The sequence below is a fragment of the Betta splendens genome, chromosome 1, assembly GCF_900634795.4.
Source record: "Betta splendens chromosome 1, fBetSpl5.4, whole genome shotgun sequence".
NCBI lineage: Eukaryota > Metazoa > Chordata > Actinopteri > Anabantiformes > Osphronemidae > Betta > Betta splendens.
Window position 1 is genome coordinate 7796771 of NC_040881.3, and position 22703 is coordinate 7819473.

At 42.6% G+C, this 22703-nt stretch overlaps 2 protein-coding genes across 7 annotated transcripts in view; one reads left to right on the plus strand and one right to left on the minus strand.

Annotated features, from left to right (window-relative positions):
- Positions 1 to 13299, plus strand: part of LOC114861380 (E3 ubiquitin-protein ligase SMURF2-like) — a 43715-nt gene extending 30416 nt beyond the window's left edge. Inside the window, exons 10-20 of one of the 2 annotated variants that reach the window (XM_029160545.3) lie at positions 1221 to 1379; positions 1834 to 1890; positions 7177 to 7390; positions 8710 to 8813; positions 8899 to 9013; positions 9180 to 9358; positions 9631 to 9768; positions 9899 to 10019; positions 10112 to 10313; positions 10421 to 10496; positions 10600 to 13299. In XM_029160545.3, the coding sequence (XP_029016378.1) occupies positions 1221 to 1379; positions 1834 to 1890; positions 7177 to 7390; positions 8710 to 8813; positions 8899 to 9013; positions 9180 to 9358; positions 9631 to 9768; positions 9899 to 10019; positions 10112 to 10313; positions 10421 to 10496; positions 10600 to 10699 (1465 nt within the window). In that variant the 3' untranslated portion in view covers positions 10700 to 13299. The remainder of the gene's footprint in view (positions 1 to 1220; positions 1380 to 1833; positions 1891 to 7176; positions 7391 to 8709; positions 8814 to 8898; positions 9014 to 9179; positions 9359 to 9630; positions 9769 to 9898; positions 10020 to 10111; positions 10314 to 10420; positions 10497 to 10599) is intronic. The other variant, XM_029160630.3, reaches the window with a different exon arrangement.
- Positions 13300 to 14848: 1549 nt separating this feature from the next.
- Positions 14849 to 22535, minus strand: LOC114861093 (centrosomal protein of 95 kDa). Of its 5 annotated transcripts, none has more exons than XM_029160337.3 (21): positions 22306 to 22534; positions 21513 to 21641; positions 20951 to 21058; positions 20676 to 20786; positions 20273 to 20393; positions 19971 to 20089; positions 19507 to 19721; positions 19272 to 19323; positions 19084 to 19151; positions 18756 to 18946; positions 18559 to 18676; positions 18358 to 18475; positions 18037 to 18242; positions 17818 to 17913; positions 17484 to 17628; positions 17054 to 17223; positions 16885 to 16959; positions 16633 to 16785; positions 16192 to 16338; positions 15901 to 15972; positions 14849 to 15728 (listed from the first exon to the last, which is right to left on the minus strand). In XM_029160337.3, the coding sequence occupies exons 1-21, from the start codon at positions 22328 to 22330 to the stop codon at positions 15552 to 15554; spliced, it is 2616 nt and encodes an 871-aa protein (XP_029016170.1). In that variant the 5' UTR covers positions 22331 to 22534; the 3' UTR covers positions 14849 to 15551. The 5 variants fall into 5 exon arrangements, with proteins under 5 accessions (XP_029016170.1, XP_029016080.1, XP_029016044.1 ...); XM_029160247.3 differs by having other exon boundaries at positions 18559 to 18670; positions 19507 to 19748; XM_029160211.3 differs by having other exon boundaries at positions 18559 to 18673; positions 19507 to 19748.
- Between the last annotated feature and the right edge of the window lie 168 nt (positions 22536 to 22703).

A 22703-nucleotide genomic window follows, 5' to 3' on the forward strand; every position in this document is an offset into this window, starting at 1 on the left:
GAAGTTAAGCAAGGTTTTGGGCGGATGTTGAACTCAACACACCACAGCCAGTGTTTCTGTACTCAGTCATACTGTTTCACCAACCCTCAGTAACCCACCAGTTAATTCACCAGAGATTGCAGGCAGTGTTATTGCATTACGTTTTTGGCCAGGAGTGAAACATGCAGTTCAGAACAGCAGCCTCTGGGTCTGGTTGTTTTGGACCGAGCTGCTATAACAACCCAGTGTGCCGTGAGTGCAAGGCATGTACTTATTTTCACAGTGATGTGTTCTTATGTGAATGAAAAATGTATCTGACACCATTTATAATATACCTGTACTGTATGTATTCACGGAATGCATTGAGAGCTTAACGTTTGATTACCTATATTAAATTAGAATTGATCAGGGTTTTATTCTGTTAATAGGAAGTGTCAATGTTTACAATACAAGTCAAAAGTTTGAACACATCTTACAATATTTCATCCCTTTAACTCTTCAAATTAGACAATGTTTGCTTTGGTGACAACTTTTGTTATGAGCCACTGGAATGGTTTTCCAGCAGTCTTTAAGGAGTTGTCTTAAGTATTGAGTGGTTGCTGGTTGTTTTTCCTTCACTGTCTGGTCCAACTAACCCAAAACCATCTCAGCTGGATTTAGATCGGGTGGTTGTGGGGGCCAGTTCATGTGATGCAGCACTCCAGCACACTTGTTCCTAGACAAAAAACTAGATCTGTATTTGGGGTCATTGTTCTGTTGGAAAACAAACCACACATCATCGCACCCTCCTACTTCATACTTCACAGAGGAAACCATACTTACAGAAACTGTCTGTTTACCCTTTGTACATCCAACAAACACATAGGTGTTGAAACAAAACAGCTCACCTTCGGGCTCGTTGGTCCAAATGGCAGTGCTTCCCCAAGCAAGTGTGTTCTGCTTGTGGTTCGTCTGATGTAAGAAAGTTTTTCTTTTAGTTTTCTTGGATGATCCTTGTGAGAGATTGTTCCATCCCAGTGATGGTTTTGGCAGCTACTCTTGGGGATGGATTTGTACGGTAGTATCACTAACAAGCACGAACAGCTGGTGGAATCAAGCACAATAAGTTTTCTGTGCATAGTGTGAACCTCTATGTTGAAAATAAGAGTAAAACAAAACCATTAAGAAGGTTTGAACAAGGTTTGACTGGCGATGTACGGTATAATGAAAACAGCATTTTTTTCCCCAATTATTTTGTCCAGGGACTTAAGCAATGTGAATTGCGAGGAGCTTGGACCACTGCCACCAGGCTGGGAGATCAGAAACACAGCCACTGGCCGTGTCTACTTTGTCGACCATAACAATCGAACAACACAGTTCACAGACCCACGTTTGTCTGCAAATCTCCATCTAGTGCTCAAGTGAGTGTTTCAGTCGGTGTCTGTTGACATCTTCAGTGATATTAGCTATGTGTGGTTTTGTGTATGTGTTACCATTCTCACCCAAAGTTGTATTTTTAGTTCCTGTGTTTGTCTGCATAAAAGCAAAGAAGGGAACTCTCAAGGCTGCAAAAAGCAGAAATGGTCAATTTTGTTATAATTTCTGTCAGTTTGTACTGTTAGTAGTTCCCTTTATTCTAATTACTCAATATAATGGTAACAAAAAATGTTGATCATTATCAAATGAGACAGCTAAATGTTAAACGCAGCTCAATTCATTGTAGAAGACGACGACTCTTAATAACCTGAAGAAAGGTAAAATGAATAGGGAACCTGTGATGCACACCACATTCATGGTCTTTATGTACAGCACGTACTTGTTGCTCACCTGTTTCACTCTGTCTCTTTTTGTCCCGTCTTCTCCCATTTTCCTCAGCAGCCCAAGTCCAAATGGCTCCCGTGTGGCTTTGGACAGCCAAAACACTAACCTCAGGTAACACAAGCATGTGTGTTCACATACTTGCATGCTGTACATAAACACGTTTGCACATAATCCATGACATCTGTGCATAATATCTGTAAGGTCCAAGCACTTTGTTTTAATTCAGCAGCCAATCGCTTGGAAGATTCACACATGCACACAGACATTGTCTCATGAGACAAAATGTTGACCAGTCAGTGTGTATTTATGTGTTTACATGTTTTTGTAACCTGCCTCTGGGTTTCACATTGATGTCAATCTGTGAATGTGCACACACATTGGCCAACTGGTTGTCAGTCCATCTTTCAGTGTGTTTAGACTTTAACAGTATGCCTTCCTAAGCTGTTAGCTCAGCACTGCGTTGTATTGTGTAGCCTGATTGAATGCAGACAGAGAACAGAGTTATATAAATCACTGAGGAACTGGATTCTGCTTTGCCATCTTATAGCTAGCCACCTAGAGTTGCGGAGATCTTGAATTTAAAATTTTGTCAGGACAACCGCAGCAGCTGGCATGATAGACATGTTTGGGAAGCCAACATCTGGTCACTTGGTCAAATAGCCTCCATATGTGGCAGCATCTGGTTGGGAATTAAAAGGCGGCTATATTATCCAGACAGCATCATTTCCTAAAAAATTCCTTTCTTAAATTCTTATTAGGAGAGATTAGATGTTTTAAATGTACACATTGCCCATACATGTTAAAAATACATAGCTTAATAATAACTATCTAATGTGAATCCATACCAACAAAAAGCCAATTTAATGTGATTTATTATTAAACCTCTGAATAAAAGCCTCAACCACAAATTCTTGTAAACATCTTGTAGAGGCTGTAGAGAAAGTCCTTGTATCGTGCTGGCTGTGAAAATAAGACTCCCTACTGATTCTGGAACAATAAATATTATGAGACGGTCCGAATGGTCTCCACAATACAGACATAGTGCTGGATTGTTCACTGGGTGAGAGGCTGAAGTCTGAAAACCCTGAGTGGCTGAGTGCATGCACTGAAAAAACAACAGCAGCTGGCAGACATGCACACACCACACTGGGAGATGCTTGAAGGCGACAACAATGTGTGTAGCCATGTTGAAGCCATGTGTACATTCCCTGTGATCATCATCTGAACATTTCTTGGAAGCTCTGCGAAGGTACGTGGTTTTCAAGAAGAGGCCAGTACACAAACACGCTCTGTGCTTGTTGCTGCCCTCTCTGCCATGTCCCCTGTCCTTGCTGGTCCTCTCTCTGCTCCCCCACACCCTCTCTCTTCTGGGCTACAGAAACACTTAGAGGCATCTACCTCCCCGCTGGCTCAGTATCAGCACATCTGTTCTTTTTCAACGCCAGGATTTAAGATTTCACTCAAAATCCACTTAGATTCACATGCACATGTAGACATAGACACACCGTGACTGTGCTTTATAATGCAGCACTGCACTGACCTGTTCCTATATAGAGGGACTGAAGGCGATGGTTGCATATTAAAAGCAGCTGAGTGTGTATGGAACTCCATGCTGTTTTGTATTTAAGCAAAACTTCATCTGGAAGGTGTTTTCATTACTTTTGGGTGCATCTTGTTGATGCCATTGTTCTCTCTTTCTCGCAGTCACATTAAATCAGATGAATTAAATATGGCACTTGCAATAGGAGGAGACAAAGATGCTTATTCAAATACACGAGTGCAGGAGGGAGGCTTGCTTGCTTTGATTGCATCAAGTGTAAAAGGTACTGCTTTGAGTGGACATGAAAGAAACCACAGCAAGCCATTCTGTCAGTACTGACAGATGGTAGGGCTTCAGGGTCTACAAATGAGTTCAGCTGCTCTTTTGTCAGCGCTGTGCCTCCACTGCCTCCCAGTACAGGGACTTTTTGTTTAGCAAAAACCCAGATCTGTGCTTGGTGGATCCCAGACTTTTGCTGTGATACAACTTGTGGTCAAGTGCATCATGTCTGTATCATTTTCTCTCACTCTCTGCTTGCTTGGAGTTCGACTGAACTACCATAGTTTAGAAAGAAAAAGACCTGTGTTCTCACAGTTTTACACAGCATGTTGGGGCAAAAACCAGGCACCCAGGAAATAAAATAACTGAATGCAGAGCATTCTTCAAGCGAACCTGCTCCAAAGTGGATGAGACCTGATACTGGGGATGAAGGTTCAACTTTACTCTTGACATTGATTTAAAAACACTGAAGTGAATTCAGAACAAGTCTTGCAGTGTCCTTGAATCACTTAATCAAAGCCCTGACTTGCAGTAACAGAGCTTAGCAGACTAGTTCACACACTTTTATTATCCTCCTTTAAAATCACTTTTGTGGACGTTGCTGCTGTTGTTTACCATTATGTTAATTAAATTTATAAAACAGTGCAAAAGAGACATGTTTTTGTTAGCTGGAATGTAATGATTGTTGATTCACTTTGCTCTTAATCCGTTTGTTATTAGTGGGTGCATTTTTGTGTGTGTCTGGAGGAACAAGTTGTGTTTTGTCTGCTTTCATCCGGTTAGATGGTGTGGAACAGATTCCATGTTACAACATCAAGAAAATCGTTTGCAGTTCAGTCCCTGGGACACGTCTCGGTTTAAATGTCTCAGACAACTCTGTTGCTGCAGACCTCAAACTGGTGAAGGCCCTGAATTGTCAGTCAGTCAGACACGGCTACATTACTGTGGTGTGCCACACTGTCTCTCACATGCTCCGCTTCCTCCCTCACACCAGCACATAGTATAAGTCTGACAGATTACATCAATGTTTGCTGGAGGTATTTTTAGTTGACGCTGGGTTAAAGTTTAGTGAGCATCAGCAGGTATTTTCCCAACCGACTTCAAATCTGACATTCATATCAGCAGTTAAGTTGTGTGTTTTGGAGTAGTGATAATGGTTGGTGCAGTATGTGGTGTATTTAACTAAACATGCATGTAAATATGAATTACTGTTTCCAGATCTCCTTCTAAATATGCCTAGCGGTGCCAATACAGTACAGATGTGCTGCGTTTACTTTCACTTTACAAATGTATCTGTTTTATTGAACCCACGTTGCACTGCTGTAGTTGTACCACAATAATTGGTGTGATAGTTGTTTTCTCTTAGGGCTGTGTACTGCTGTAACGCTGCGCACACTTGGGAAAGTGGCAAGGTTTATAAAAATTAGGTGCAGGCTGAATTTTTTTTTAACATTTTATCCTCAGTCAGTTTGCGGCTGGCTCTCTACATCATGTACATCATGTGTGTAGATGTGGGAGTTTGGCTGTTTAGGTCACACATTCACTATCAAAACATGCATATGAAATAATTGCCCACTCAAATACACATTTAGGCAGTATTGAGGTGTACAGAGCAGGTTGCCAGCTAATGCCCTGAGCAGCGCCACTCTCCTCCTGATCTCCTGATCGTCTGGGGGGTTGTGTTGTGCTGGCTTTTGACACCACCACGCTTACACACACTCAACACTCACTGCAACCTGGCTGTGCCAGCTGCAACACACAAAAAGCTAAGACACCAGGTGGAGTAACAAAGCTAGTATCTTTTGGCTCTTTATATTTGAAAGTTGCCATATAAGCCTGTCACATTCACTTGTAACTATTTCTGTCTTGTGGCTCGATATTCTATATATTTGCGATCATGTATGCAGAGAATGTACCATTTGGAAACTGAAGAACAATGTCGAAACATTTTTAATTACACTGTGCCCTCGAATAAAAAAACAAAACAAGCATGCTGAAATAACAGGTTATTATATGGTTGTTGAGACTTTACGCCAAAAGCAACTCATTACATTTTGCTTTAAGGCCGTCTTTTCTTCCCCTCCTCTTCCCTAAAGTGGTTTCCAGGGCTGCTCGGCTGCAGTCATACCCTTTCTGTGACATGCTAGCAGCTCCAGCGCCTGCCAATAAAATAAATAGCAGCAGCCTGATTATACAGGGATGGACTGGCGAAACACTGCGCCCGTTTAGTTTGGAAAGCCCAAATAGATGAGGCGTTCTTCAACCCACTGAACCAGAGAGCCCAAGGGTACAACAAGTGTTGGAATAAGTGGGTGGCTACGTGCTGCTACCTCAGAAGGCCTCTTTTCTCCATTATATCTTGGTGTGCCGCCTTTGTTTGTCCAACAGCAGCCATGGCACTTTACTCCCACTGGAGGACAGTAGCTTCTTTTCAAGCCCTTTGCTGAGTCAGCGTCTTCTGACAGGAAAATGAGGGCTGCTGTCCCGTTGAAGGGAGAGACTGATTATATTTTTACGAGGCCCACCCAGGCATCTCACCACCAGCACCACAGGACTAGAACTGACCATGGCTCACCTTTGCCAAGAGTCTATCTAATTCTTTCTTAGAATCCACTTCGCAACAGAATTCTCTGCCGCTCACACCCGTTCCCACACGTGTTGTTTCAAAACAGCGACAGAACAATGCTCCGCCACGGCCAGACAAACCAAGAACTGGATTCTGCATTTGTCAAAGTATAATTTGAGAAAAACCTCTTTGGTGTCACGCGGACAGAAACAAGACTGGACATTTACAGAAATATTGTTGTTTTTCCCCCCTCGGCCTCAAATATGAGGAAAGGGGCCTGCAGTGGTTGGACGGTGGAACTTCCAGTTGTGGTTGGTGTTGGGCAAGGGTACCTGCCTGGAATCAGCCTTAACTAGTTGTCAGTATGTTCAGATTTTGAAAGGCTGACAAAAAACTGAAAGGCACGTGACAGATGAGGAAAACACATTGAATTATCACATTATTGTCTGTACAGCGTGTGTCTCTCTCCCTAATTACTCTGCGTGTATCTCCCGCTCTCTGTTCTACTTGGTGCTGATATTTACAGAACGTCTCGTTAGAGGCCCAGTCTGTCCACAGATCTGGATCAGATTTACTCTGGGCTTAGCACTGTGTCCAGCGCTCTTTGCTCGCAAAGGAGCAAGGAGGCTCATGGCTAGAAAAGGTATTTCTTACAAAACTCCCTAATTCAGCAGTTCAGAGGATATTTGAGACGGAGAGGCTGGGGAAATCCCGACAGGACACATCTGTCTTTCTTCAGCCTTTGTAGGAATATGCAGGCTTCACAGGAGTCAAAACAGTGAATGAGAAAAATGATCCTACAGTGTGACCATGTGACCTAAAACGGCTTTAATACAGAGCGGGAAAGTCATCATATGGAAGAAGCAGCTTAGGTCAAGCCGTTCAACTTCTTTTATGCATATTATAAATAATACTGTAAGTATGGTCTTGTCCTTTTGTCTCCTGCCCCTTTTTCATTCAACTCACCTGCTCATTCATTCCTCCTCCTTATCAACCCCCTCATTTCCTCCAGTCATCCCGCTCAGTTGAAAGACCAGCCTGTTCCTGCAGGACCTCCACAAGCTCTGTCGCCAGCTCAGTTACCTGAAGAGGCGGAGTGCCTGACCGTCCCCAAATACAAGAGAGACCTGGTGCAGAAGCTGAAGATCCTGCGGCAGGAGCTTTCCCAGCAACAACCCCAGGCTGGCCACTGCCGCATCGAGGTCTGCCGGGAGGAGATCTTTGAGGTAAAATAAAAATCCAGACCCGGGTTGGGGAAAAAATCAAATGCACTTCTTTAGCCTGTTTTTCAAAATAAAGGCAATCTTTTTTTATTTTCCCCCTCAAGCATTGGCCACAACCATAAACACTTTAATCTTACATAGATGTCATTTAACGTAATTAGTCCACAGAAGCCCTCTATAGATCCCATGAAAAGCAGAACCGAAGGGCCTGCACAGCCCTGCAGATATCTTTTCTTTTTCTCCACTCTGTCTTTTCCTCGCTCTCCCAATCATTTGTTCTACCAAGGCAAAGGCATTCTTTCTGGATGATTTCAGCAGCCAAAGAGCTGGGGCGGGAGGGAGTAGCAGCTGAGGGAAGAGGTTGAGGCAGCAGTGGCAAGTATTCCGGGGCAGACATAACTTCATAACTGCGAGTTGAGCAATGAAAAATATGACTTCATCCCCCACAGACGTGACAGCTGTGGAGGAGCCACGTTAAGCGTGAAACCAGTTCTGCAGATCTGCTCGACCCAACGCTGCAGTATTCCACCAGCAGCGCGTGCTTTACAAGAATGAATGTATTTCTGCTGTGCAGCATGTTGATACATGATTAACACAAAGACTGTGTTCTACATATTTAATGTGTTTTTAGAATCTAGTTACAGTCTGTGCAACCCAACTCCCATGTGCTTTCTCTGTGGCACCGGTGCTGTACATGAGCTTTGATCTCTGAAGGACTTCATGTAATAGAGGATGATGTATGGTTGTGGAGTAAAGGATAGAATTAGAAAGTTGCTATTTAAACTTACTATATACTTGTTTATGTTTGAATTAAAACAGAAAATAAGCCTGTGGCCTGACTGACATCTGGTGGGTGTCCTTAGTTTCAACGTTACTCTTACTGTCTCTTCTGAGCCAGACCTGATGCTTCCATCCATCCATCCATTTTCTTGTCCGCTTACTCCCTAGTGCGGGGTCACGGGGGTGCTGGAGCCTATCCCAGCTGGCTACGGGCGAGAGGCGGGGTACACCCTGGACAGGTCGCCAGTCCTGATGCTTCCACTGAACCTAATCTAATCAGTGTAGTGTAGTGAGTGTGCATACCCAGAGAAACCAGACCGTTTTGATTCATCCCTGCAAAATGTGTACCGCATCACGAGTACCAGGATTCTCTGAATGTGTCCGTTTAGTGTGCAGTTCAAAAACAAACTTTACACACTGGCAGAGTTTCATGGTTGTGTCACAATTGTGTCGTTCATAGGTAATAGGTCGCGGCATTACCTCAAAGCCAGTCTTCTTCAGGTTCTACGTAAGATTAAATGTTTTGTATATGTTTATTGTAGGAGTCATACCGACAAGTGATGAAGATGCGTCCAAAGGACCTCTGGAAAAGACTGATGATCAAATTCAGAGGAGAGGAGGGACTGGATTATGGTGGAGTAGCGAGGTCATTTAGAATTTTTTTTTTTCTGTTTATGTGGTTTTAACTGTCAGACAACATTTATTCATTCATGTTTTTTATTGTATGTTAGGGAATGGTTATACCTGCTCTCCCACGAGATGCTCAACCCTTACTATGGCCTTTTCCAGTACTCCAGAGATGACATCTACACGCTGCAGATTAACCCTGACTCGGCTGTCAATCCAGTATGACACAACCTAGCCCTCATAATACAATAGACATACTGTATATATGCAGATCTTTATCCTTCGTGCCACAGAGTTTAGTGTTTATTTAGCCTCAGTATGAAACATGCATTTTAGATTTGTGGATTAAAAGTGTTCATATTGGAATCCCTGGTTTCGTTTGCAGGAGCACCTGTCGTACTTCCACTTTGTGGGCCGTATCATGGGCATGGCCGTGTTCCATGGCCACTACATTGACGGAGGCTTCACTCTGCCCTTCTACAAACAGCTGCTAGGGAAGCCCATTACTCTGGATGATATGGAGTCTGTTGACCCCGACCTCCACAACAGCCTCGTCTGGATTCTGTAAGATCTAGATCATGGTCTTTAGTAACAAACATGCATTGCTAACATGCTAATGTACTTTTCATGTTTCCATGTCATAGTAAAGACTTGATTACTACCAAAGCATTTAAAAAGTGGTGGAGACTCTGACTGTGGCGCCCTCTGCTGCCTGCTTAAAAGAATGTCTCATCTCAAATTAATAACTCAAATTAGAGAGAAAACTCACTTTGCATGTTATAGGCTTTCCTTTGATCATGAATACAGAGACTAATGTTGATTTGACTCTATTTAAGGGATAATGACACCACTGGTGTGCTGGATCACACTTTCTGTGTGGAGCACAATGCCTATGGGGAAATCATCCAATATGAACTCAAGCCAAACGGCAAAAGCATCCCTGTCACAGAAGACACCAAGAAGGAGTATGTCAGGTATGGAGAAGGACGGCACCTGTGTATACTTAATGAAGACGTGTGGTCAATTCAGTATCACACTTTGTTTTAGCTGTGTCTCAAGATGGTGTTGTTTGCTCTTTTCCCTCCTGTCTGTGAATCGCTGCAGGTTGTATGTGAACTGGCGCTTCCTGCATGGTATTGAGGCTCAGTTTTTGGCCCTGCAGAAAGGCTTCAATGAAGTTATCCCTCAACATCTGCTCAAATCCTTTGATGAGAAGGAACTGGAGGTACAGTAGGAAATACTTAACGATAGACTATACGGATGTGTTACCTCGACAAGAATTGATTATTAAAGTCTCGTCTATTTGCCTCCTTCCAGCTGATAGTGTGTGGCCTGGGAAAAATAGACATCTCAGACTGGAAGTCCAACACCCGCCTGAAGCATTGCACGCCAGACAGCAACATAGTCAAGTGGTTTTGGAAAGCTGTGGAGTCGTTTGACGAGGAGAGGCGAGCCCGACTGCTGCAGTTTGTCACCGGCTCATCCAGAGTCCCGCTGCAGGGCTTCAAGGCATTACAGGGTACCTATTGTGACGGCCTGCGTGTTTGTGTTGAATCCTGACTCAATTAGCTAAGATGTTGGTGATTAACTGGAAATCGATGGCTCCTGTGTTTGTTTTGACTGCAGGTGCTGCAGGGCCCAGGCTCTTTACCATCCATCAAATCGATGCCAACACAAACAATCTGCCCAAAGCGCATACATGGTGTGTTTATACTCTAATATTTCATGTAACACACGCACACACACAGACTGAAATGGAACAGAACGTCATGTGGACTCATTCTGTCATTTTCTCTTCCCCCCAGCTTTAATCGGATTGACATTCCACCGTATGAGTCCTATGACAAGCTGTACGACAAGCTGCTAACTGCAATTGAGGAAACCTGTGGCTTTGCTGTGGAATAAGAGCTGTATTGGAGCGCGCGCGCGTGTGTGTGGGTGAACGTGGGTGACTATTTTCAGGACAGATTAGACTGACTATTACTGTCACAGCGACGTGCTCATGGGCTCCTTCGGGGCCTGCGCCGTAGACCAGCCTGCAGTCTTCCTTTTCTCTTACCACTATCTTCCCTGTTTGAACAGCTGCTAGAGTCAACCATCTTATTGTTTTGTTTGTGCATGTTTGTGCGTCGTTACAGTAACATCCGCTGTTTAAAAGCTGCAGCATTTTCAGCAGTTCTCTTTTGTATTATCAACTGTGAAAAGACCTGTACTACCTGGTCAGCTCACGCTAAATCTACCCCAATCAGGAAGCAGATCATCAGCATACAGCTCAGTATCCTACAAAAGTGTTCTTCTGATTTAGTTTTTCGATTTAAATTAACTTGTCATGCTACTGAATCTTGAACGTTGCAGGTAGCCATATCTTGCCCTGAGTCCGTACTGATGCAGAGTTGCTGTACCCCACCTAGTAGGATTGCCACAGATTCATCCTGCTCTATTGAAAAGGTTTCATATTTTAAGTGTTTTTTTATTCCTATGTTGCATCTTTTGGACACAGTAACCTCATCAGCAGTTATTTCTCACATGTACAGTAAGCCCACAGAATTTGAGTGGTGGTGTTTGAGTCATCGTTATTACACGGGGGTAGACTCTGGTCAACAGGAAGGCATAATTATTATTTTTCTTGAATCACTGCACAAGGTGGCCAAAGCTCATGTACATGCGTTTCTACACGTGTATGCAAGTGTGTTCTTATGCAAGAGAGGTCCACATTTTTAGAGATCACTTCCTCCTCAGCTTTGACATAACAGGATCCTATATATGCTGCTGAAAACGGGTTCTTTCTCATTGTCTTTATCTCTTGTTCATACATTTGTCTCCAACAGTCACAAATAAGCACTTCGGTATGTGAAACTGTCAAAGCATATGTGAAATGGGCAAAACTATCCCTGGGACCAGGCTTTATAAGGAGCCTCTCAAGACAGACACTTGTTTGAAATCACATCACTTTAAAAAGATCTTTTTCTTTCTTTCTTCTGTTACTTTAGTGCACTTTACAAACTGAGCAGTGACAGGATTCTTCTTTGTTCTATTAAAGTGCATCATGTTTTATTTGCTATACCGCATTAGAAGTATGTACACACCTGCAATGTTTAATTATATATGTACAAATACATAGCTATTTTGTATATTGTTGCTTGTTCTTTCTGTTCAGTTTAAATGCAAACATGTTGGAGTCTGTCATTCTCAGGTGAGGTTGTGCGTGTTTTGTTTTTAAACATTTATTAGGCCGGTATATGAGAAGGGGTAAAACTGGTTCAATAGAAATGTTTCACATTCCTTTAGAGGGTGACTTTAAATCCATCATAAGACTTTAAATCATACCAGTTTGAAGTGATGGTTTCATTTTAGTCAAGCACTTTCACTCTTTAACACACACACACACACACACACACACACACACACACACACACACACACACACACACACACACACACACACACACACACACACACACACACAGACCTTCAAGATTGAAAGCAAGGGAATGAATGCTGTTGGTAGCGCTATGTCTTCTGAGCTGCAAACAAGGGCAACTAGCTGCTGCCAAACTCCTGAGTGTTTGACAATGCGAATGTTGAACCATAGAAATGCAACAGTGAGAAGCACCACCTGAGCCTTGTCCTACAAAAACCCTCTTAATGATTGAACGGATGCTCGAGGAATAAGTATTACTATTTGAATTAGAATATCCTGCTAAATGTTGCTGCGTTCATCATGAACCAAACCTCAAAAAGAAAACAGACAAAATTCAGTACAGTTACAGGGCAAAAGAACTGCATCACACGTTTTGCACACATTATGCATACTTGGGCTCCAAGTTATAATCAAACACTTCCTTCTATTTACCAAATAGTTATGTATGAAACTGTGTGTGTGTGTGTATGCATGTGTGTATACTGTATATGTGTGTATGCGCACACACTGTCTTCACATGCACACATTTTTCAGCACACAAATTGTTATTTCTTTCTTAGTGTTGGTATAATATTGTTTTGGTTGGTTTAGTCAAAGTGCAGTTGTGGGTGTTACAAGTGGAAATCAGACTTTCCCAGTAAATAGGGCAGAAGGGCCGGATGGATATTTTTTAAAGTTGTACTCATTGTGACGTGCTCAACAGATTTTTATCTAATTTTAATGGATCAAATTAATTTACTTGAGGAAAAAGGTTCAGTGTTGTAATATTGGATCAATTGCTCCCCCAGTTTTATATACACATTTTCAATTTATTGTGTGTGTGTAAATAATCTTTGATTGAATTTAGTACAAAACAGATTTTTAAAAGATTTCTTTTTCACTGCACCATCTTTTATTACTTTTGAATCCTTGTTTCTGTATTTATTATTACAATAAACGTGTTAATAGTTTTCCACACCAGCTACTCTGAGCTTGTAACTGACACCTGTACATATGGACAATAAAAAAGCAAAGTAATAAACTTCTTGTATCCTTGCAGAAAGCTGAGCAATAAAATAATGCTCACAGCATTATATTTTATAGAAGTTCGTGCACTGGTGTCTTTATTTACCCTCCTGCAAAACTTGTTCCACTGAAACAGACGTGTTTCAATAAAGTTTTATCATCCTGCCAAAAAATATCTACGGAAGTCGAGAAGAGCCATGAAGTGAAAACGCTAACATTAGCCTGTGTTTTTAGCCTTGTCCAACACCGTAGGAATGGGAGGACGCATGGTTGTGAAGGCAGCGACAGCGTCAATAACCCTAAACCCAAGAGGAAAAATAAATTAAAAAACGATGTCTTCTCTCGTGTCTCTAGGCTCCTTCGTTGTCTGTGGGACATAGAACCCACAGACAACGCGTGCGTTTGTTTTGGTGGACGGCCCGAACATTGGCCCCGCCCACCATCTACTCCACGTTATACGAGACGGACAGCGCCTGGAGATGAATTTGAACCAGTCTTGGTTCAGCTGGATGTTGGTAGACGTATAACACCTATTGGCCTGTGCTACTGATTTAGGTGTGAAGAAACACACGCTGCCTCCACACCAAGAACTACCGTTAGCATCTCCAGCTTTGTCCAGCGTGGCTGCATCTGCTTCTGATCAGTAGGTGATGACCCGTTTTCCTCAACCCTGGAGGATGAATCTCAATGGAAAAGCAGGCAGGTGTTTACATAACTAATTGTACTGAAACATGGTTAGTTTTATTTTTAGTACCACCGTTCATTAATGCACATTTTTAGATGCTTTATTGGGCTATAATAAATGGGATTTTAGTTGTTTTTTTTTGTATAACAACTTTGATGAATAATGGTTCACGGGTTATTGTCACAGAACAAAAACCCAACAAGCTACTTAATATCACTTGTTTGCAAGTAAACCATTTATTTCCTTGTGCTTCTCTGTCTCCTGCTGTGTAGTGAAAATGTTCATTACAAATATTTAGTATTGAATTCAGCAAATAAAGCTGAGTGGGAATGAGACGATCTGTGTCTGATAGATACATCTTTGTAAACTCTTGGATCATATGTTTCGGTTATTTGTGTCATCTAAAGGAGTTGAGTATTAAAGACGGTGTACGGAACCTGACTAAATCTGTGGATAACCAAACATATAAAAAAAAAAGGAAATAGATAGATCTTCAAATGAGCGTGTCTCCTCGTTAAAGAGATGTAATGAAACAGGTAGTTCCCTGAAGAAAACCTCACAGCAGTGTTTTTTAACGGTTCAGGTTTCCTCCTTCAGGTGTCTTTTGAACCATTCAGCTTTTCTAGTTCGAGCCGGTGTTAACTTGGCGCCTGTATGCTAGAACCACCTGACTACTACTAATCACAACAGCATTAATATGAAAACAATTAAAGAAATGTATTAATATTTATCCGTTTTTTTAAATGTCTGTTTTCTTGTTCAGCTTCAGCCAGTCACAAACCAGCGTTCAGTTACGAGGTATAAATTACAGAAGAGCTTTTGCTTTTTGTATTTCAAATAAAACATTTTTAACCTCGTCTCAGATTTGTTTGATTTGTCACTGAATTGGTTGGTGATTCACTACAGCACCTGTGCAGCGTTACGACCAAAACAAACTTGCAGGATGATGACATGGGCGAGCCCACACATTTAATGGACAGCGACAGGACATGTTCATTAGCGATTTCACAGTCGTCGGTAGAAAGTGTTTCAACGTCGATAAGGTTAATGTTCTAATCACAAGCTACCGTGACTTTAACATTAGTGAGATTTAAAAACACAAATCAGAGGAAAGGCTGTTTGTCATTGTCTCTGGTGATCAGAAGCACAAGGTTGGTTAAAAGTCAAGATCATTAAAGCATAGAAAAATAAATAACCCACTCGCATGGTTAAAACATTAAAGGAAGACCTTGCAGTTCATAGGTTAAAAATCTTAATGTATGACATTCATACATGTTAACATTGCACCAGTGGCCCCTATTTGGCAAAAGAAGGAACATATCCACTCGTTTCTGCTACAGTTAACAGTCTCTGCACAGTGAGGGAGCCACTATGACATTCTTAGTATCAAGTACTCAAACCATGGAGGAAGGGGACTACAGCAGCTGAGGTCAGAGGACGAATTAGCTAAATGCTACATCTGAGCAGTGGGTTCAGTACATTGTTAATACATAGTCTTCCAGTGCAAGTCTTTGGGGACACGTGCCTGAGGAGACGGGGCTTTTCAGCCATTAGAACGTCGTACCCTTAGTGGATGGCAGAAACAGATTTTGTTCCTTCAGGTCCAGCTTTGATTGAGTTGCTCTAGTAAGAACCCTGTACCTCAGGTCAGTGCAGGTAGCTAGTGTTGTACTGGAAGGAAGCCATCTGGATCCGATTGCGCAGCCTCTGGACCTCCAAATCCTGGATGTAGTCCTCCTCGTTGTTCTGGATGATGATCTTCTGAAGTTCACCGATCTCTCGCTCCATCCTGGAACGTAGCTCTCGCTTCATCTTCAGCAGGGCCTGCAATCAAACCGCACTTAACATTCCTGTCTTGTGATCATACAAGTCAAGGAACCCATATCAGACCATTCAGATAACAATATGTCAAAAAGGTATTGGCCTAAAACCTCCAGGTAACTGTGGTGATGAAGCACAGACCCTCTTCATTCACAGCTGTAATAGAGGAACTTACCTTTTCTTGAGCTTTTTTGCGAACCTGGATCTCCTGCCGCTCCTGTGCAAGTCTTTCAGCCAGTAGTGAAAACTGAGGAAATAAATAATAATATTCATTCCATTGTTGTTTAAGCATAAAGTTGCACTAAATGATTCTACACCCTTTGCAACATCTGTTTAGCAATAAGGACTGTTTCATTCAGAGGAATAAATAATTCTAAGGCTGCATTCATGGTTAAAAGTTGCTATTTGTCGTGAATTTAAAACAACATTTTTAATTGTCATTTTAATTGTAAAGCGCAGGTTTTACCTGGTCCTTGTAGTAGTTCTCCATTGACGTTATCTGGTCTTGGTGTCGTCTCTGATGTTCCAAGCGCTGTTCCCTGGCGTGAGCCCTCTGTTCTCTGAGCCGGGTTTTCTGCAGGTCCAACCCCTCCTCAAACAGCTGCCGAAACATCTGCACACACACAGCCTGGGTGATCAGATCACCTAGAAGACTAGCACCAGGTGGTCACGTGGTCTCGAATTTAACAGTAGAAAAAAATGAGAACAGTGTCCACAGCGTATATAAAGTGAATAAGTCCTGTTGTACTCCACTTACGTCAAAAGTAAAATGGAAATCTTCTCTTATAAAGTCACAGCTGCTGGACCTTTTTACATGTTACTTCTCATCCCACAGTTTGAATACATAACTGGTAACTTTAGAAAGCGATGCCTGACTCCCAGAACATCATGACAGCTCAGCACCCACCCTCTCCTCCTTGGTGCGTGCCCTCATCAGACGCGCCCGGTGCTGGACGTGGTAGTCGCTGTGATACTTCTTTGCCCGGGCTATCTGCTGCCTCTGTTCCCTCAGTCTGTTCTGAGTCACTTTCTGCTGCTGGATGCGTTCTTTGAAATCCCTCTGAAATGATAGCAGCAACATTTAACTTGTAACTTGTTCTAGTTTACCAAAAAAAGAAAAAAAAGGATCTTTTTGTTTGGTTTGTGTGTTGACACTAACCAAACGCCTGTTGTGATCTTGATCTTTGTGGATGAGATCCACCAGCAGGTCATGTTTCCTCTGGGCATCCTTTACCTGGAAGTGAAGTATTTCAACATGAAACCTTCTTACACTTTAAACCGTAGGGGCCGTCTGCATCCCTCTGCTGTGCCCACAGAGGCCGGCCTACCTGTCTGGAGAGCTTACTGCGAGGCTGGCTGTGGGAGAATGACTGGGCATGGAGCCTGTCCACCTGCTGCATCTGCTGCTCCCACATCCGGCCCAGAGCGTGAGGGGAGATGTGAAGGTGGGGTAGCTCCTCAAGGAGGACGGGGAGCAGGTCATTTTCTTTTACCTTAACTGGAGAGAACAAATGAAATCAACCGTCATTTAGGTGAAATGAACAGTCAGCCTAAAGCTAGTAATACTAGCTCCATAAGGCAAACAAAAACACCTAGATAGGCCGGCTTAAAATTCCAAAGCTCACTCAGAGCCCCACCACCCATGAGACACTTGAGTAGCACTTATTAATACTGCATCACCTGTACAGCAGCGTAAAAAAAGCCCATAGGATGTGTAATGTACAGAAAAATAAATGTTGTGGTGAAGTTTGAACTTACTAGAGTGAGCTTTTCTGGGAGTTTCTCGTCGTCTCCGTCCTAGTGGGGTTTGCGTGTGGCGTCGTGACTGATCCTTTGTTCGAAGTGGAGCCAATCTGGAGGCTTGGGAAACGTCACTTAGTATGGCCTCCCTGTACTCTCGCTCCTTCACACACAATAAATAAAAAAAATGATAAAATTTGATTGTAAAAATCTGAGAAGTAAAGGAGTCACAACCACAGAACTGGTAAAACATACCACTTTATGTAAAGATAATAGGTCAGTGACAGCAGTCTGCTTCAGTTAAGCAAGCAAAGCGAAGGCTTCGTATTATAGTGATTTGCTTTGGACTTACAGCTTCCTGAGCTTTGAGACGTGCATTATCTAGATCGACTTGTTTTTTGTTCTCATATCTTTTTAGCTCCTCCTCATAGACAGTCTCCTCCAAATACTAAAACACAGAGTGTGCAGGCATTATACAGCAGACACACAACGGGAACATAATTAATAATGCTAATTGTGTTTTAAATCCAGGACACACATTTTATTCAAAATTATGGAAAACCATTAATACCTTGTTGTATTTCCTGTGCGAGGGCCTGTGGTGTAGCCCTGCTCTTCTTAAAGGATCAGTAGCTGTGGGGTTTGCCTGTTTCCCATCGTCCAGGGTCAAGTTCTCTGCCACGGCATCTTCTAACTGTCCCTGCAGGGAGCAACGGGCACGAGGAGGAGAGGGGGACAAGGAACGCATCTGGTGGGAAGATTCAGTATCTGGGGTTTCTGAAAGGAAAAAACACTATCATTTTAATCTATTTCATTGAATTCACACAAATTATTCGTCCTGTGACTGATGGTATTTTGTTGACATTTAACATTTTATTGTGAATGAATGTACTAATGTGTTGTCTGGGAATCCTGTGGGTCTCCATGATGCTGTCAATGCTGTGGGACTGCTCCTCCTCCTCTCCGACCTCACTGGGCTCTCTGGCCTCCCCCAGAACTCTTTTAAGCATCTAGGGGAAGTACACATAACATTTAGTTTTCCTCATCAAAAGTATAATATAAAACAACAGCAGTGCATGCAGTGACTCTTCACCTGATCGAGTTCCTCAAGTCGATGGGACAGTTTTTCTGATATGTGGTGCAGCTCCTCTTCGGCTTTCCTGTTTCTCTGTCTTTGATAAGACAGAGGCTCCTCCTCCACCCTGCTACTTCTTGGACACACAATTAAGTTAAGGAAAGCACTAAGAAGAATTTCGTCAAAAAATTAATTCCCATTCTTCATTCTCTTACCTGACACCTGTTCTGCCAGGGTGAACCAGCTTCCTGTTCTGTAATCTTCGTATATATCTCAGATCCTCTTCATCTTCCTCCTCGGTGTCAGGGGGAGACGGGGTGGCAAGTGCCTTCTCATCCTGCAAGGTGAGGAAGAGAACATCTGGCTGGGTGTGGAATAAAACCTTCCTGGAACCCTTGTTGGTTGGCTGAGTTTAGAAGAAGAGAGAAAACCATGGAAAAGGTCAAGACAAGAAACTGGCTGTAAGAAAAGCCATCCAAACGTGTCCGATGCTGTTAGTTTGCAGTTAGTACAGATACGAGCGCAGACTTGTTGCATTCTTACCTCTAGTGCCCCCCCCTCTGCTTCTGTGCTGGCTTTTTGCTGACTGGACAAAGACTCCTCACTCACAGCTAGAAATGGATTTTTTTTAAAAACAACAGCATAAAAATAACACAAACGACATAAACATCAAAAATTGCCAGCTGCCCTAAAATCCAGGAGAGAATTAAAGTATAGGTGTTTTGACTCACCAGGGGAATGGACTCCATTGGTAGCAACAGCCTCAGCTACTGGTTTATTGACCTTTATGATAAGGACGTGAAAATGAGGAAGAGGGGAGAGAAAGAAAAGCTAGTGTGAATCAACAGTAGCAATTAACACCATCAGACCTGTTTGTAGGAATATGACTCACTTTGCATGCCTTGTCAGACTGCATGCAAATGAGAACTAATCATCACCCTGTAAGCTACTGTAGAATGAGCCTACCTCTGTAGTGACTGTAGTGACAGCCGCTTCCTCTGTTTGCCCAGGACTGGAGCCAGCACCTGGAGGGCACTGACTGGGTGAGTGTGAGTCTCGGTCAGGTTCTCTTCTCAGGGGAGTGCTGCTCTGGTTTGGCGGCTTCAGAGCGATGGCTGAAGGCAGCGGTTCAATGAGTGGGGTGTCTTGGGCAGTAAGATGAACAGAGGTGGTGACTGCGTCTGTGGTTTTAGGGGGGACAGTCAGTCCTGCAGGAAGAAATAACTAACCATGAGGTTTAGTAGAGTTGCCAGCTGCCACGTGGCAGACTATTTTTTTCCAACTCCAGCAGAACCACATGACCGACTAACAGCTCAACAGAATCCTGGAGCCATCAGTCCTTACATACACTTAACCAAGGCTTACAAATGTAAAACAATGGAGGCATTTAGAGAATTTTTATTTTCAAATCTTGTCTGTGTGTCTCTCACCTTCTTCCTGGTCTGTAAATGTGCGTGCAGACACACCCAGCCCCATGACTTCACTTGCTGATTCCATCTCCTCATTGTTCCAGGAACGGAGGGAATGGGTACTGGATTTGACAGTGAACCTGAAAAATAGAGACATAATTTAATGTACCATGGAATATGGAAAGGTAATAAAACAAAAAATCTGTGATATTTAAAAAAATCTTTTAAGATGAATTGTCACTTCACGACCTGAATATTATTTCAATATCACATTGTGTTTGCAGGGTGCATGTGCTGCATTCATTTGTAGTACAAGCACTTACGCTCCAGCTGAAGAAAGAGATGCTTCCTCCAATTTTGTCTCTTTTTGATGTGTGTCATCACAACTTGTTGGCTGCTTGGCTTCAGTGTGTTCATCCTTACTGACATTCTCATTCAGTTCCTCTGAATAAGACATAAATTAGAAGAACAAGTGAATCACAGGTGGAGACAGAAAGCAAAGGCCATGACATTTTAACACATACATCATATTAAGAAAAAAAAGGGAAGCAGCACAAATGTCTTAAAATGTGTCTCTGTCATAATTTTTTTATAGTCATTACATTTTAACATTTCCATAAATAAGAAAATGTTCTTAATGAGCTCCCAAACTTGAAATAGTTCCGGCATATCCAGTATTTGAATGAAACATGTTAATATATTGGAAATGTATTACAATTTTTTTACCTCCACTGTGCGACTCCTCACTTATCTCCTCATTGAGATATTCCAGCAGTCCATCAAAGATTTCCAACAGGTTCCTTATAGATTCCTTTTCTCCTCTGACAACATTTTCCCCTGCAAACAAAAGCCATAGTCATTGTAAACCAGTCCTACAGGTTTATTGTTGAGAAAAAAGGAGGCATGCAAAAAAGTTAGTGCTATAGTTATAGGTATACAGGTATGCAGCATACGCAGACATGTTTTAATACAACTGTATAACTATGCAGGTCTTGCTCTACCTGTAATGTGTGAAAGGCTGATCTGAAGGTAATCCAGGGACAGAGAATCAATCACGGCCTGAACATTATGAATGTCATCCTCTTGACAACTTGGAGCAGCAATATAATCTAAATGTACACATAAACACAAACAAATATGCAAACAGTAATTGGGTATGAAAATAAAGCATTCATATGCGCACGCACACGCACAGAGAACTATGGCAAACTGAAAGAAATGCTTAATCACACAAACTTCCTTAAACTCACTCAGCCTTTACTTCCATGCTTTCCTGTTTAAGCAATCCAGGAAAAAGCTCAGCTGTGTTACGAGTCTCAATGACAAAATGCGGCTCCTTGAACGCGTTCCTGACATACTCGGCTTGTGATGCACGAGCAGCTTGTTAACCTTCAGTGCCTTCATGGTTTAAATCACTGCTTTAAACCCAGTTTGGAGATGTTGTGTCATGTGATCTCATAAAAACATTTATTTATCTCGACTACCTGTCGAAGCAAAGTCTGAGCCAAACATCTGCTTGTTTATTGCCTGAATGTTTTGACGTGATGTGCGACCATGTCTTACCTGGAACCCTTTCGCCCAAGATGTTTTCATACAGAGAAATGAAAACACTTGCATCGCAGCTCGTCAGTGTCTTCAGTCTCAGCTTTACGTGACACTTGCTGAGTAGATCATTTGCCACATCCACCCAATCTGTGGAAAATAAGGAAGGGACAGTCGAGTCATGTTCCTCCAGCAAACACATTGACTGTGGAGCGATGGAGGCTACACAGAAGTCAAATCCAGCATCTTCATTCATAAGCGGTGACACGCGTGAGCAACACTTTTCTTCTATAGAGTGACTTCCACTTGTAACTGATAGAACTTGGACCAGTGCCTCCTCTCGTATCAACTCATGAATGTCCACCCGCGGCAAACTTAAGTTAAAGAGCGGGGGCTCATTTGTGCCTGTGTCACACTCTATAACTACATAGCTACTCAATGACGCTAGCTGCGTGGGGTTATAAACCTAGTCTACGCAACGCAAAGACGGGTTGGACTTGGAGTAATATATAAAAAACTAACTTTTATGTGCCATTGGTCCCCGCTAACAGTATTCACGACACCTGAAGCGGCTGCGCTGATTCAAAAGTAACTAGCTAACGTTGCCAATTCGGGCAGTTTGCTAATAGTAACGTGATCAGCAAACAGTGAGGTTTATTAATATAGCGCCGTTAAATGTAGTGGAAAGCGTCTACACTGTAAGACACAGCCACGCCAAAGAAAACAACAATAACCTGGAGCTTTCGTTAGCTGCAGGTTAGCAGTGATGCTCCGTCGTTAGCATTGGTACTGTAAGTTAGAAAGGCGACCGTACCTCTCTCTCCGTCCTGGGTTCCCATGAAACAGCTGGCGACGGCGGGCAGCAGGAGCTGGAAATCAACTTAGCAGAAACGAAATAGTGTCTTATATGTCAAACGCCATGAGCTCTTGGGACGGTCTTTGGTGTTGTAGTTTTCAGTTAGAGGGAGAATAAGTATCGGCTCGCATTTCAAACCGAAGCCTTGTTTGATTGGACGCTACGCCCTTTCTTTGTTTCCGGAAGTACCGTTGGCTGGTCGCGTGCCGCCCTCTGCTGGTCACTATGTGCAAGACACCTCAGTTAAGACAAATCTTCATAAACGTTCTAGCAAATAATAAGGATGATGTTTTTCTTTGAATTCAGAACCCTTAAAGAACCAGTATAAAAATAATATATCTAGATATTACAACTCA